Source organism: Trichoplusia ni, chromosome 9 (genome assembly GCF_003590095.1).
Source record: "Trichoplusia ni isolate ovarian cell line Hi5 chromosome 9, tn1, whole genome shotgun sequence".
Classification (NCBI taxonomy): Eukaryota; Metazoa; Arthropoda; class Insecta; order Lepidoptera; family Noctuidae; genus Trichoplusia; species Trichoplusia ni.
This window is the reverse complement of record NC_039486.1, coordinates 6658870-6676353: the sequence shown is the minus strand read 5'-3', so window position 1 is coordinate 6676353 and position 17484 is coordinate 6658870. Positions and strand designations below refer to the sequence as shown.

Below are 17484 nucleotides of genomic sequence, written 5' to 3'. Positions count from 1 at the left end.
TCTTATGTGTAAGTGAGAAAAAAGATTCATGTTATGCTTAAGTGGAAATGCGTGGCGGCAAGCGACTGTTTTGACATTTATGAGGGGCTACCAATACATCAATGATTTATTAATATGACTTTTTATTTTTAAGAGATAAATTAGTTTAACATTAAATTCAATATTATTTTTTTACTTTTATTACTTAGTAATGTAATTTACATAAAGATATATTTAAATCATATCATACAGGTAACTGCAGCTTTGTAATGTTGTTTTGTTACATTGGTAGTTCTTAATCGTATGAATATTGTATGCAACTTGCTTAGTGCTATTGTGGAATTTTATTGGGCTAAAATTCTGAAAAGCTGCATCCTATCTTCGTCAAATATTCTAGGCCTATCATTCGAAAATCGAGAAAAAAGACTAGGTCATCGTTACTTGGCAACGGAATCTTGTTATTTGACAAAGCAGCAAAACTATAGTTACGATAACTGTAGTAATTAAATTAATTTTAATTAAGAACAAGGTGTAAAGTAACTAGGCATGGCTGACGACGACCCAGATTTTGACGGAGATGACCAAGATGAAGGTACATTTCAATAGAATAACATTAAAATAAATGACACGCCACTCAAATTCCTTCTACAAACTGTGTCTATAGAGTGCCAGTCTTACTATGAACTTCTAAGACATCCAAAAAGGAAATAGCAGGTGTTTGTGTGATCGACGCATGCTCAACCAGTCGTGTAAATCGTCATACAGTTGCGTAAAATTCTGTTGGTATTAGTATCTACTCAGTCCCATTCCTCTGTAGCATGTAGGAACATAAATGTAAGTGACAGTAGTATTCTTGCAAGTTGTGTAAGTCAGATATATATGACTTCCGATATAGATATAACATACCTATTATATTCCTCAAAAACGTCTTGTAGTTTCATATGCACGACCGCCATAGTGTTTAAATGGGGCTTTTGGGGCAGAAGCGTCGTCAACCTAAGGTGTATAGTGGACGTTGTGGCTGAAATCGGCTATGTTGTCATTAATATGGGGTATTACATATTAAACTTTCAAAAGTACCTTAAAAGGCAGGCAGGCTTTTCTTAACATTTCATATGCACTTAATACTACTGGGCTCAAACTCTTGCTACGGAGCTTCGACTCCGATTCCGATACATCGGAACTTCCGATTGATCTTACACTTCTGGTTCAGAGTCGGTTTCGATCCTTTTTAATCCTAGGTTTTAAACGGAGGTCGAATCATAGCAAATAGTAGGCGGCTGCGGTCAACGTGCACGAACAGGTGTATGCATGTCGCCCGGAGAACTCCCATTCTACTGAATACGAAGAATTCATAAAACTAGAAATAAAAAATAAAAATATAGCACAGCCTTCGACTTCGCCTGCGATTCCGAGTCCGCGTCCGATTCCGGTTCCGTCTCCGAAATCCAAAATTTAAAAACTCCGACTCCGGTTCCGATAAACCACTTCCGTAACATCCCTAGTACAAACGTAGTAAGTATAAGAGTCTTCCACTCTCTTTAATATTTATCTAATTTAGGCATTTTCGTTTATATTATTTCAAAGGCAATCAAAATGCTGAGCCAGACCAGAGAGGGCTCGAGGATATCCCCGAGGATGCAGAAGGGGAACATGTCGAAGAAGAATCTATTCTATCAGAATACGATCCTGATGATTTCATATCGGGAGCAGTCACATCGCCGCATTCAACGATACCAGAAGACATGTTTGATTTCGAGTATCCTTTTGCTCTAAAAGAAAACAATGAATGTTGCCGTTAGCATAAATATAACTGCTTCGCATTCTATAAAAACAATATCTACTTGATTTTTGGTCCAATTGAGAATCTCTTCCTTTTTTAAGTACAGTAAAAAATAAACTAGCTGCCTAATGCATCAAGATTACTTATTACTATCTAAGAATAAAAAAGTCATTAATGACTACGAAGAATGCCATCTTTATTATTGCACATTTACAAGTTGCTTATTACCTTGACCAACGTTCAGGTTTTCGTACGGCTATAACTGCCACAAGTATTTCAATCTCTGCGCTTGTGACGACCTGGTTGTGTGCTGGGCAGCCGGCAGCATCATCTCTTTTCTGGATGTCAATACCAGACAAATATGGTTTCGACGTAGCAGTACTGGCGGATCTGTTGGAAGCATTGCTGTAAATAAAACTTTCAACAATATTACTAGTGTTACAGTTCTTAGATTTGTTGATTATTATTGTCGTATTAACATTTGTTTATCAAAAAATATTGTAGTCCTACAGAAAAGATCCAAACTACCGCATAGCAATAGCAGAAGACAGAGAAGGCGATATAGCGCCAATAATAATATTGTACACATGGCCACAAATGGAAATAGATGCTGTTCTTCGTGACGGCACTACGAACGCATATTCTATCCTCGATTTCAGGTATTTCAATTGTTCTCTCACTATCAAAAATATATGAATAAACTAAAAATCGTCGCATTCATCATCTCATTTATTCTTCTGAAAAAAAAAATATTTGCCTTTGCAGTCCTGACGGCGAATTGTTAGCGTCAGTGGGTAGGGATCCAGATTACAATCTAACAATTTGGAACTGGAAGCGTCACAAGATCCTTCTGCGAACTAGCGCTTTCACATATGATGTTAACACGGTCATGTTTTCACCTTACTGTGAAGGCCAACTCACTACTGCAGGTATAAGAAAAAATCATTATATCTCATATTTTGTCTCTATATCTAATGATTCAGCAGCGTTGAAACGCTATGCGATCCGAGATCCGATAAGCCAAAATTCGTGGTACATTATTGTACGTAAGTAAGTAATATTATTCCTACATTTTTAGGCGCTGCTCATATAAAATTTTGGAAAATGGCTCAGACTTTCACTGGGCTTAAGCTGAAAGGCGAATTGGGCCGATTCGGAAAAACAGAAATCTGCGACGTACTTGGCGTTTACCCGATGCCCGACGAAAAAGTAGGTTCTATCTATTAGTTTTAAAAGTACCTAACATAATACATACAAAATGGTTTTTTTTTCTACATTTCAGGTACTTTCGGGATGTGAGTGGGGTAATATTTTGGTATGGGAAGCTGGACTTGTCAAACTAGAAGTTACGCAAAAAGGAAGGAAAGTGTGTCACAGCGCTCCCATTGTAAGTTATTTGTTTGCACATCTGCTCTGTTCAAGTTAAACTTTAAAAATTATACATCTGTGACTCCTTTATTTATACTACGTCACCATCATCAGATTCAATTCATGCTAAGTCCGGCTGGAGATGAGGTGACAACGATAGCCCGAGACGGATGCGTACGCTCATGGTACTGGGATTCTGTGGACCAGGCCGACCCACCCGAAGACGACCCTTTCGTTGAACTGAACCCTGTTGCCGAGACTTGTGTAAGGGAGAAAAAAAAGGCGTTTAAATAAAAAATATGAAGTAATTTCTCTGCAATTAAAAAAAAACATTATTCTAGTTTCATGTGATTTTTAGGTGCCAGGTTGCCAGATTATGTGCCTCAAACATCAAAAGGATATGTTCTGGTACACCCAAGTGAGTACAATAACAAAACTCTTTCGTCTAGACACATCGATTTTTAGAAAACTGACTGTTTATACTCATGTTACTTTCAAGGACGGTAACGGAGGCATATGGGTTGTTGAACTGGATATCGATAAAATAGAGTGCAATCATCGTAAAGTGGTGACGTGTCATGCTGGGGGCATTGTCGCTATGGTGGCCATGAGGACACACCCCATTCTGATAACGACCGGAGTCGACGGCGCCTTACATGCTTACAATACTAACACACACGCTCTTCTAGCACGATATGTCTTCCCGACAGCTGTGACTTGTTTATTATATCCACCTCCGGAAGTAAGTTATTCTCGTTATTCTCGTTATAGTATAAATATACATAACACAACGAAAGAACACACTCAAAAGAAAAACAAAACACGCTCAGTTCCAAAATGGCGAAGCAGGAGTATTTTTTTTTACTATTATGATCCGCTTCGCAGCGCTTTCTGAGAATTAAATAATAAACATTGATGCTTCATGTTGTGCAACTCTACTTTTACCCTGGAATTGTTTGACTGGAGTCAAACTATTATAATTTACACAGGTAGATGAAACTTCTCGCATAATAATACTGGGTTTTGCGGATGGTATCATGCGAACTTTACTGCTGTATCCCGATCGCCTCCTGGCTCAGGCGACCATGATCGACATCCGAGTCCATTCTGCCCTGACCATACACAGCGAAGATTCTATTAATGCTGATGTAATTGATATGATATCGGTAAGCAGATTTACTAAACGTATTTTCATCCATACACATTTACTAAGCAGATCTATCTACGAATGCTGATGCACAGCTAACATAGACATAGAATATACATTAGGTGACACCAGTAATTTGTGATATATGGAAATTATCGTAAAAGGTTATGTACCATTTTTTTCAGATGCTGAAACCACATTCGAAAGCAATAAATCAAATAACAATAAACCGGCAACGCACATTACTTGTAACGTGTGGACAGGACAGCACGATATTTATATATAAGTTAAATTTAACAACTCCTTTCTCCCTTGAGAGGGTTGGCTTCATAGAGACGCCTAATAATATTGCTTTCATGACTTGGAAACCTGAAGAGGTAACTTAGAGCTAACTTAGTAACTTAGATTTACTATCCATCTTTTTACCGCCTACATTAACTACAGTTTTTCTTTATTTGCTTCTCCTTCACTCATTCGGGGATCTGCGTTTTATTTATCATTAAATTAATTATTTAGTCACAATGACTCATTTTCTTTTGCCAGGAAAGAGTCATCTTGTTGTGTGGTCAGGTAGGTCTCATTATGGAAGTGGTATTACCGGAACCTGTCATCCGTATGTACGTAAATATCAAAACTTTCAAGCTGAAATTCGAGTCGTACAAAGAAACGTTGGTGAAAAAACATTTGTAAGTGCTTTTAACATTGTAAAATGTTTGTCTGCGATGTTTACTGTTTTTATTAGTTCAATTCTTAATTTACCCCCAAAGCAAAATGGTGGAGTGTTTAACTGCTGTGTCTGTCTGTAGCACCGTAACTCTATATACGAGTGAACCAAATTGGATGCGGTTATTTTTAGGGTATAATTTTTTTTGCGCGGTCAAATTTTCAGCCCAGACTACTTGCTGACTGTACCCAAATATGTATGTTTATAGGTAGTCAAATGTAATATGAGTACCAATAATGTTTGTTTTTCTTTTAAACAGTATGCGCCGTAGACCTTTTCCAGAGGAAGAAGATCTTGCTAGTATCGATGAGGAAGCTTTGAAAGCCAAAGAAGAAGCTGAATATAGAGATGAAGACGAAGAAGAGGAATGGATCGGTGAAATTGAATTAAGTAAGAGTTTTGAACATAGCCATATCTTTAATTTATTAAAAATTTAAACCGGAATCGCCGTTTGTGGTTAACATCTGATCAGATTATGATTTGTACGCGTTCCTGCTTTATATGAGAAGTGGAATTTGCTCAGCGGACATTTACAAACTGATATTAAGAACACAGCTTAAGAGCTGCTATTTTTCGATCGTATTGTACTGGACGACTACTAAAGATAACTCACTTTTTTAGTGGAAAGCGAGAGTATGTTGGGCACAACAGTCACTTGGGCAGAATATTGTGACGACGGTGTCTGGATTGTCCAGAGAGAAACCGGAGCTTTACTATTAATCCAACCGGGTGTTAACAAAATTCTGAAGTATGCTCCGTTCCCTGACGCCTGGTGTGAAACTATGACGGCGTTAAAATTTGTGTAAGTTTCATAGAAGAGTATTATGATACCCATAAAAACTGCAAAATAAAAAGGGGTAGTGTTTTGCGAGCCTATGTATGTAAGTATGTATGACCATTTCTTACGTAAGTTTCTCAGCCCGATCTTGGTGTTGAATTTGCCGCGCTTGTTGTAGTTGTATAGACTAAATCAATCATCAAAATTAAGATAATAGGAGAGCCCCATTCCTTCAGTAATAAAATTGGTGGTGCTTTTTTCTCACTCTGACAATACCAGTACCAAAATAATATTGTTTCTATGTATTAGAAAAAATTAAGTTACTTACCAAGTTTCAGAGTTGGATGTTTTGTTTCTCAATAATTTGAATTATAACATTAGCTACTTTCGATAGATGTGACGACCGTTACCTGGTTGTGGGCACTAATACAGGATACATTCGAGTAGTCCGCATGCCATATGACTATGAAGACAATCCTGAACATCACAGGAATGTCTGGTTGACATCGCAACAAAAGCTTCTTAGGAAACTTAAGGGACGAAGACTAGCAAAGGAAGAAGTAAGTCTTTATCCAAAAAACTTTAGTATCTAAACTAAAATAAATGCAGAATAATTGTAGCTGTTGCTCTACGTTGGATTCGTTTTTGTATATTTAATATATTTTTAGACCAGTATCTAAACTAAGGATTTAATTACAGACTCAGCCGATTCCTCGTGTTGACTTAGTAGACTTTTACTATTTGCCGATGCATGATCGACATGCGGGCGCCGTGACTTGCTTGGAACTTAGTCATAATTCTAAGTGAGTACTGAAAAATACCATGACGTCAAATGGGTTAGTTAGTTCCATAACATTAAAGGTGCCGACATGTGATTTTCAGGTACTTTTACACATGTGGAGTCGATGGCAATATATTTTCTTACATAGTTAAATTTCCAGAACGATTGTTACCGAAAACAAAGTTGCCGCCACCATTAGAGTCGCTTGTAAGTAATTATTGTACTAACTCAATAGCTCACGACGACCAGACCTTCGTTGTTTTGTGAATTCTGAATGTTTTTCTTTGCATATCTCCCATATAGGTTAGAACGACCAGCGAATTAAGAATTAGTGCTACATGATCTAGCATTGTTTTAATTGAATTAAATGTCATGTTTTATTTAGCCAAATAATCTCGAGTAAAAGAGAAAAAAAAAGTAAATTCAAATAACGCTGAATGAATGGAAATAATACATCAAGGGATAGAGCATGGGGCTACTACTGGACGTTAATTTTTTCATCATATTTTTTTTGTACAGAAAGTAGCAAAAGTAAAAGAGCATAGTACTGTAGAAGGAGAGTTGATGTCACATGAACAGTTGAAACAAAAAGAAGAGTATGATAAAATGATGGCTATCGCTAACGCACATAAAAAAAGAGTACGCGATCAACTGGCCGTGTTGACCACTGAATATAACAAGCTTATTAAGGCGTAAGTAAAATTAACTCGGATATTTCATAAAAAATTTACGTCTATTAGAAGTTGAGGCTAATTTCATCACATAAAAGGGACTTAGTTAAGTGTAACCGTAAAATTAAGTTACAGCAAAACGGCGAGTGCGCTCCACATTAAATTTGCACATATTCTAAACAGTTTCATAAAGCTAATCGTTGTTTTTTATTTATTTAATTGGACTTACGGCTTACACTGAAAATCACAGTTAAGCCACTACTAAATCCAGCCCGTTTACATGTATCCAACATGTATACTTTAATATTTTCAGGAATAAACAGCACTTGAGATATTGTTTTGCATTTCTCATATTGAGTAAATGTTCTATTCTCACCCTTATAAATAAAATCTTATTTTATAGGAACCGGGCCCTTCCAGCATCCCAGCAAATTGACGTCACCTTAGACCCGCGACCTTTACAAGTACAAGAAAGAGAATTGGAGGAGGCTAAAGCGCTAACTAAGAGAAAGTTGGCTCACCAGTTGGAAGCTTCCGACTTGGCCCTACACAAGATGCATTCCAGAAATATTATTCAACTAGATGTGTTCCCTTTTACAGTCACAGCTATTAAGTATGTCCGAAATAGTTGAGATACATTTTCATTTTCTCCAATAATATAAGAACTGAGCTTTTAATAAAAACATATCAGAATAAGTAGTTTTTCAAAAAACATGATTACGTGATTGGCCAGTTAATACTGCTCAGACTCTGAAGAGACTTCATAATTAGTATATTCAGCACCGTAAAGATACTACATCTTTACGATGCTCATGGACTAAAAAAGCTAAATAATTGTAAAGAGAAATATGAGATTAAGGGTGTTACTAATCTATTTTGGATTGAAAGTTCCTCTGATTTTTACATGAAATTTCGTATATCATTTCATTAATTATCGTATTTATAATACTTAGTGTAGGTACTTAATAACGTATTATAAGTAACTTGCATACAATTCTATTTCAAACAGAGATCCTACAGTAATGTTGAGACCACTACGCCAAAAGAACCTTTCGAAGTTGTTTTACGCTCAACTCGAGGAAGTATATCAAAAGATGGCCGAAGCAGCTCTAAGAGGAAGGTAATATGAAGTAAATGCTATAACTGTTTATATTTTCAAGAGGATTTTAAAACATTTGACCTCGGACAAGAATGTATATCTAAAGTTTTTCAAAATTTACATGCTGCTAGAAATATAAATTTATTGGAGCTAGCTGATGCAGAACTCAAGTAAGTGGGTTTATTGGTTTGATTTATCCACCTGCACATAATTGTTTTCACGTCCAGTATTCAGACACACGTATAATGCACCAACCAATACAAAAACATTTTTCTAATTAGGCGAACGGAGTCAGTTGTTCGGCGCATAGCTGGACGGAAGACATCGTACGGCCCACCGCGAGTTGCATCGTTCCTTCTCGGCTTGCCACCCAACCCGCCATACCCTTTAAAGAAAGCGCTCAAAAACTACCACGAACGTTTGAACAGACATCACTTACAGTTCATAGAGGTTTGTATTTCGTTATTCAAGTCACTTTGTTGCCTATTTATAAAGATCTTATGAAACCCAAAACGTCCTCATTTTATCTTCAGTGGCAAGAACATCTTAATCGCAAGCCTGATCCAAATGCGATGCCTCCCGGCGCAGCTGAAGCCTTGAAAGAAGCAGAGGAAAGCATTGGCAACCGAATCTTGAAGACGCATCCTGATTACGTAGCACCACCAGGACACAACACACAAATGCGTGTCTGTCTCTGCAGAAAGGAGGTTATAATTAAATTTACTTACTTAGGCGTTTCTTTATGACCGATTGTAAAAAACGCCAGCACCTAACCTTCACTTCTTAAAGTAACATGAAAACAGATTGGCTTGGATGGGTAAATGGGTATGTCGCTTCCGCTGCAAGTTATAAAAGCGTCAACATATGTTGAATGTAACGCATGTTTCCTTTAAGCATTATGCAAGAGAAAAATATGACTGAAACACTTATTATATGATTTGTTTGATTTCGCAGATTTATGATGTCAAACGCGAGTTTAACGAGAAAGTGCTTGAACTGAGGGCACACAAAGTTTACTTGGTAAAGTACATGCAGGAAATCGGGGAACGACTTGCAGAAATCCGACTAGAGGTGCCGGCGAAACTTGCAAAGTCCCCACCTCCCATTCCACATATTGATGAAGAACTAGAGTTCCCGGAGAGACACCTCGAAGTAAATAATGTCCCTTTAATTAAATTTAAAACAAATAATGAGAAATATTGAATAGTTACAAATGTGGTTTTTGTTTAGGTGAAAATTGAACCAATAGTTTTGCCAGCAGCAAGAATTCCAACAAAGAAAGCCCACGGGCAGGCATCTGAACGCCGCAAATCCACGGTCAACCAACTTCGAGTGCGACAATCTCGTGTACCAAGATTCGTGCCAATTAACGGTAAAATTTAATTGCATGGAGGATTTCCTCCCTAACCAACTCTTTATTTTCACCCTTTTTTAAAATATACAGTTAATCGAATAAACAAACAGCTCACTACCCAAATTTTAAAACATTCTCAAGGTATATCACAAAGAAACATTTTTTTTGCAAAATTTTAAGTCATGTTTTATTACACATACCTTTTAAATTGATCATTTATGTCATATCATTCAGAAACGCGCCCCTTGGTTGCTACCTGGGAGCTATTGAGGGGACGACAGGATCACGATTTAACGCCTGTAGAACAAGAGCTGCGGGAAAGACGTATGGAAAGGTATTATCGGATTAGTTTTAAATATGAACAAAAAAATGTTTTTGTTTTCATACTACCTTTATATATCATGCTTAATTGCTGAGGTATTTGAGCCACACAATGACACATCATTGTAAATAATTTCAGGCATTTATTTGAGCAAGAAGTTTTGCTAGCCGACGCAGAGCTATCAATTGAAATGTTCGATACCCGACTAAAAGAATTACAAAGAGAACGTATAAGGGTACAGGTAAGGGATTAAACAGCTTTAATCTGAGCTCTAAAAACATTTGAGGACATTACAATTAAAATGGGATATAATTATGTATTTTGCAGGAAAAAGATCAACTTCTCGAATTACACCTGTACCGATTGCACAGAGAGATGAATGTGTTGAACCGTTTCGAAATGCACGAGGATCGCTTAGCCGAAAGAGTTTACGTAAAATTAATGCAGGTAACTATAGCAACTGAACTAAATTATTCAAATGCATAAAAATGTTGTAAATGCTTAAGTATGATCTCTGTCTCTCCGTCTTGCTTTTACGCCATAACTACTTCATACTACTTAATTCTGACTATTCATCAGGTTCGTGGTGTCCAAGATCAGATCATCGACTGTGAACATCGTATTGAGGAGCATTTGACCACCAAAGAGCAACTAAGCTGTGAATGCCAAGAGCTTCAGAGGCTGTTCAAAAGACTTGTGCAGGACAATAAATTCGCTGACTTCTTGCGTAGGATTTTTAAGAAGAAGTACCGACCACCCCGTGCTCGCGACGATGATGGTAATTGGAGTAAATCTTAGCCTGGTATTGATACATGCCAACCACAAGTTCATTTTGAATGTTCCGGTTCCAAATGAAAAAATATAAATTTAGGAGTGTAGACCGACAAATAAGTTGCCACTGATTTCTTGATCTATTTCTACGAAACTGTGGCGGGCAGTTTGACTCTCACTTGACCGGTCAGGAGTCGTAATGTGATATTTTGCAATGGTAGTCGCCCATTTTCTTTACAGGCCGTAAAATTTTCTCGGTAATTCCATGTTAGTCGCGAAATGGCTGAAGTTGTCGGATATACTAATCATCATCATCATCGGTTTAGCTTTTTCCCAACTATTTTGGGCTCGGCTTCAAGCTCTTCGGATGTACTCGTGAAACTTAAAATACTTTTATGGGTATAAAAAAGTAAAGGAAAAGTATTTTAATAATTTTCCCATTACATAATTATATTTTCGTACAATGATGTTAGAAAAACTTAATACGTTTTCTGTTTCAGACTCATCCGAATCGGAATCCTCATCATCCTCAAGCGACGAAGAAGACGAAGGAAGCTTAGACAGTCGTGACATTGGCCCTATTCGTCTGGACCCTAACGTTTGCCCAGAGGGCTGCGAAAAAGAAATATTCGATAAAACATATGATCTGAGAAATACCAGGTAAATGTCAAAATTTAAGGAGATTCCCTTAAAAAAAGACACATCCTTAATAGTGTATAAAAATATTAAACCTCTTTCTTATCACAGACACAAACACGAACAAAACATGATGGAACAAGACAAATTGGTTGAGCTCCTTAAGCGTGATATAGAGGCTCATAATAAAATCAAGCGCAAACTCTCCGTACAACTGGAACAGAGGAAGAATGATCTCAGGGAATTCATGGTACCTACTGTTTGAAGTATTTTGTGTTTCATTTTTTGAGACTTGAAATCTTAGCTGATGTTTTTTAAAAGTATACTCACCAAAGCGAACAAATATTGCTCATAAGTGAGAATGAAAACAAAACCTACTATAATTATGAGTTTCAAATTAATAGTAATCAGTCATTATTAGTTACTTCTTCCTCTTTATAGTTAGAGAAACAAACCTGCATGAACGACGTGCACCAAGTGGTAGTCCTCCGGTTCGACCAGATCAGGGCTGCGGCCATCCGGGGATGTACGGGACCTCAGGGTCTGTCGCAGACCGTAGTCTTCCCCGAGGCTTTGTTGCACAGGCTGAGACGACGAGTGCTGGAGTTACAAGAGGAAATCAAGCAGCAGAAAATGAGGCAGAAGTAAATAACTGTTAATTTTTTTTTTTTTTAGGATTAAGTGTATATACTGTTCTAAATTTTACGGACTTGTCTTATTTGTACTGATATTTGTTCTACTCTATACTTCCTTTATTATAACATTAGAAAAAAGAGGCTCGTAGAAGCAGGAGTGCGAAACATTTTATTTCTATTTTAAATTACAAAACAAAACAACAACCCAATAACAACAGGAAAACAATAACTAAACAGTAAAAAATAACAACAAAATCACGAAAACTTGGCAGTAACAACGAACAGGATGCAGTATTCACAAGTGAATGACATAGATAGATAATTTTGTGACATATAAATTCAAATGACATACACCGACAAAATGAGAAAATCCCTTCTGTCACAACTTATGAAAGGATTAGGTAACCTCTTAGATTTGGTAGGATTATACTGAAGGGATAAACGTTCCGGGTGTTGTGCATCGCTGCTTCTTTTAAGTTTTTAGCATTGACACTGGAATTTTAATATGGCTGAAATAATGTATTTAAATGAAAGTCACTTAATTTCATAAGGTTAAGTATCGAAATAATTACAGTCATTTGTACGAACGGATATATATATAGATGTGTAATAAATTCGGCGTAAATCACAACTTTAAGATGTTTGTTGTATTTTTGCTGCAAAGTGTGCCTTAAAAAGAACCCTTTTTAACTTCTGTCTAATGCTATAACAAATGAAGTATAGACTTGCGAAATCCTAGCTAAGAAGAACACACTTAAGAGCTTGATTTTAATTATTTGATTATTTACATGTAGGATAAACCGTACCCATTTATTCCGAATGAACATCGACCTTCGCGCTATGGAGGACGAAGCTCGTGAGTTACGCGCTATGATGCGTGACGTGCTGACGCGCAAGCTTGGTAAGCCGCGAAAGGTGGACCGCACCCTCGATGACTTGCTCCGTCAAATGGCGAGAAGGCATAAGTACTCGATGTCGTATGGCTCGATGCCTCACATTATCAACCAGCTCAGGACTTGGCGGGTAAGCATTCACCATCGCAAGTGAAAACATCAACTTTGCTTTCAGACGAATCACCAAGATTATATTAATATTCCATTTGTGAAATTAAAAAACTCACACGGTAATAGCTTGTCATTTCATTATAATAAAAATAATGTGAGTAAACATACTTCAACTGGCTCAACTTTCCAGGAACGACACAGTAATCTCGAAATGAAATATCTACAAACATTAAATGCTTTTTCCGATCGCCTTCGTCTTGCTGCCGCATTACAAGCCGAAGTTTTTCCTCAAAAGGTAATTAAATAGTTTTGAATTTTACAACCTCTTTAGTTGGATAATACTGTTGTTTTTACAAAATTTTTTTCTTTATCATAGGTGGCACAAGATCCAGGTGCAATAATGGCAGGTGGTTACGTACCATCACAATACCAGCGCGACGTAATGCGGCTGCTTATTGTACGAGAACAACAAAAGCAACAAATAAAGGTATATTTTTAACCACACCAAGACACCTACTCCCATCACTTAAAATATAAGAATGATTCAGTTGTAAATTAAAGAGTAACATAAATATAGAGCGGTGTCTCTACTTCGACTATTGCAACCACCCTCTAGGGTATATATAATGTTCTGTGATTGCAACTGCCTCACTCTATAGTATAGTTATGTTGCTAGTATCCTTTTGTTGTTAAAATCACTTTCATCAATCAAGACGTGGCGATAGGCCCTCAGTAGTAATATACAGTGACTAATGATTGTATGTCTTCATTATGTCACAATAGACACGGATGCTGTAAAAGCTAACAAGTTTTTAATGTTTTTTTTTTCGATTTCACAGCAATTAAACGATGAGATTGAAAGTCTTCGTATGAAACCCTTATCAAAGCAAAAACCACCGACGACATTCGCATCTGTGGAATCGGAACAGTCTGACATTTACTTGTTCATGGTTCCTCGGTCGTACAGACAGCAGCGTATCAGATATTTTCCCATGTACGTTTCAAAATTGTTGTTTACCTTCATAGACCTAACCTAAGCCTTGCCATTAATGAGAAAAAATTGCTTTCAACCTAGCTTTTATTACTACCGATTTGTTACGGAGAATGCTTGAATATATTCCGACTGACTAAATACATGTCTGCCTACAGTACACCGCTAGGTTCTCAAGCCAACATGGTTCATGACGTAAACATTACGAAGTTACTCTTTGACTGCTTGGACGCTATGCGGGTGTCACGCGACGAGGCTAACGAACTTCTCAAAGATGTTACGGAGCTGCTTCCTGATGTTTTGGCTGGGTTTGTACTTATGCATTTAATGAATACTGCCCCGGTTTACCCAGTACCTTTTAACTTCGATTCGGTATTATCAAAAAGTAAAAATGCACTTTCTGGAATTATAACTAGCATAGTCGTAAATTTGGCCGTTACTTTTAAAAAATTAAGGAAATAAAGATAGAAGGCTGGCCTCGGTGATTTTCTGAAAAGCTGTATATTGTGAAGTACTCAAGAACATTATAGATCGATATTATGATCAAGTAGGCAAAACCAACCAACTGACAACATGCAAACTTTGACCTTTTGTTCTTACTTTCTTTCAGATCTTCTTCACGATATGACGTGACAGATGTTATTGTGAAAAAATGGCTTCTCAAACATGGTGGTGATCCAACTCAGTACAAGAAGCAGACGAGAGCCTTTGATGCCATAGCAGCCTTGGTCGACCGCCTAGTCCGACAACAAGTATTCAATTCTACATTATTTATTTAAATTTTATCATTTAGGTACGTTTACCTACTTGTATAGGTGCTTTATCAAACCAACATTCTCAGAAAAGTCTAAAAGGATGTGATAGTCGCAGATTCGTGGTAATCGATCGACTTTACCACTGTGGTCTTTGCCGAGTTTATGGTTTGTTCTTTTGCTTAAGGTTTAAGTAAATATCTGAATTTATTAACGACCCTGATGTATAGATAGACTGAGTAATTAAGGTGTGCCCCTTACTTAGACAAAGATCTTCATTTCATACCCTACATTTTACTCAAGTTGTGATTAAATTTATCTACGTAGGTATATGTATCTACTTAATTTAGGTGGAAGCAATGGAAGGTTCAACAGGATCCGGTCAAATATTAGACGATTTAGAAGGTGCTCTGAAGGACGTCTCTGATGAACGCGAACCTCTCGGCGAACGCCTTGGGCCGGCTCTAGCGGCTCTATTGCATTCCGCTTACGCCACTGACATAGGTAAGTAACATTCACAACCACTTAACATTACAAGGCTATTATGGCTGTCAGTTTATGTATGCTGTATGTTTTCGCCTGTTTATGAAAGTAAACAGTAAAGAAAAATGTTCGATTCTTTTAATTATGATAAGTACCAGTAAGTATATAGGTTTATTTGATATTATATAAAAAACAACTTGTCTATAAATTCAAACATCTACTCGTAACACTATGTACAGTAATACCAGAGGTTGTATGATATTTGGGTACCGAATTACTTATTTTTACTCTTTTGATTGATTTTGAATACTTATTATGTTTTTCCAGGGAAAATTATTACAGTAGTTAGATATTTATGTACGGATAAGAAGCTTTCTACGTGCATTATTTAACTATGATGTTTGGTACTGTTTTAGAGGATCCAGAAACTTTGGCGTCCCTTGTAAAATCACTTACAGATGACAACCATCCCATCACAGCAGCATCAGTTGATCGCATCTGTTCCTTTGATGTCATCGAAGATATAAAAGGTAGATAATTGGCATAAGAGAAAATATCTTATAATAATAATAGCTGTAAAAAGTTGTTGTTAATGATTCCATGCTTATCAATTATATTTTTCAACTAGACTGCGGTATCGATATGCAGGAAGATGAATTGAAAGGAGTCGTGCAAATAGCAATAGATAGCTTGAGAGCTCAAATTATTGAGCCAGAAGAAGCTGCTCAAATTGACGAAGAAGTCGAAAAAGCTATGGCTATTAAACCGGTTTGTTGTATCCTATACTTGTATATATATATACCTACCTAGTTGTTGATATTATATACCCATATGTTATTACTTCACAGTATAATGAGTACCTATGTTAAACTTATATTTTAAAATGACTAAAAACGTTTTAGGAAGAAAAAAGGTATTCACAAAGCGAAACCCACCGTAAATCTACACAGAGCTACCAAGGTGCACAATATGTTGGCGAGTCTGACCAACGCAAATCGATACAAGGTTCGATATCAAGTGCTGAACGTAAGAGTTTTCGTAGATCGTTACAAAGCGATGTCACAGCTGCCTGCTCATCATACTCGTACAACGGATCGGAAACAAAGCCGGGTGTCTATAGTACCTCGTGAATACCATTCACCTCTCGCCAGCTCCTATGGATTCCCTATAAAGCCTGGTCTTCCTAAAATAACCAGGTCGGCCACTACTGCCTCACCAGATACAGCTCAAGCCGGGGGTATTCTACATGGCAGGCATAGTCAGATACGAACTAAACCATCGGGAGTACAAATGGACGTTCCTGAAGAATACACTCCAACACGGGCTGATATTACAGATGAGATAAAGAGAACAATAATGAAAGGAAGTATGGATCACATAAAATAACTTGCTAACTAACTAATAACTTACAGCAATTAAAGGTTTTTGCGGGACGATAAATGTACCTACCTATTAATGCCAGATACAAAAGATGAAGACAAAGTGACACAGTTTAAGAAGATACTGTAGAGGCTTATTATAATTATATAATATATGTTCTTAAAACTATAACTATGTTTATTTTATTTCGATTCGTTGTTATTTCAGTCTGGAAATCAAATTGGTTTTATATTTCACTCGATTTCATGTTTAAATCTAAATACCTACTTAGTTACTTAATATAATTTTGTACAAAAACGGATAAACCGATAATAATTTAAAGATTTGCTTATTGATTTCGTAAGGAACATAATAATTTTGTGCTTAAATATCAAAACGTTGGGCTTAACCTTATGAGATATTTCAAATAAAATGTTCCTAATTAAGTAACTAGGTACTACTTGCGTTTACAGTATTTGAAAGCTAAAGTAATTCAGTTAACTTATGATTAGGTATTTTATTTATTGAAAACTACCAATGCCTATGTCTTTGCGCCGGGAAATGACTTTGGACAGAATTTTTTGGATAGGTATATCTTTTGAAACAAAATCTACGTGACTCTCTCAATTAGAACGACGTTTTGTTAGGCACTCTTATAATATACAACGATTACTATGACTACGATTTTTTTTCCCTACAGTACACATTATCTTAGTTTATAATGTTGTCTATTGAAGCTTACCCAATATCTAAATCAAAAACGACGTCAAAAAGACTAATTTAAAGTTCTCAATTCAAGAATGTAGTCAGCGAACGAGACCGTTGAGATGGTGAGAGAGCGAAACTG

At 36.7% G+C, this 17484-nt stretch overlaps 1 protein-coding gene across 1 annotated transcript; it reads left to right on the top strand.

Annotated features, from left to right (window-relative positions):
* The first annotated feature begins 178 nt into the window (after nt 1-178).
* LOC113497412 (cilia- and flagella-associated protein 44) lies at nt 179-16408 on the top strand. Its single transcript, XM_026876957.1, has 42 exons — nt 179-571; nt 1567-1738; nt 2007-2169; nt 2267-2421; nt 2528-2691; nt 2841-2971; nt 3045-3149; nt 3245-3394; nt 3489-3548; nt 3630-3872; nt 4120-4296; nt 4463-4654; nt 4821-4963; nt 5261-5391; nt 5623-5803; nt 6174-6339; nt 6479-6582; nt 6662-6767; nt 7080-7252; nt 7635-7844; nt 8241-8351; nt 8612-8780; nt 8864-9037; nt 9285-9482; nt 9561-9702; nt 9919-10018; nt 10145-10247; nt 10334-10453; nt 10586-10784; nt 11278-11437; nt 11525-11663; nt 11855-12057; nt 12843-13071; nt 13243-13347; nt 13429-13539; nt 13892-14046; nt 14202-14351; nt 14654-14795; nt 15146-15299; nt 15695-15808; nt 15907-16046; nt 16181-16408. Exons 1-42 carry the CDS (start codon nt 526-528, stop codon nt 16406-16408), a joined length of 6318 nt encoding a protein of 2105 aa, XP_026732758.1. The 5' UTR covers nt 179-525.
* Nucleotides 16409-17484: the final 1076 nt, after the last annotated feature.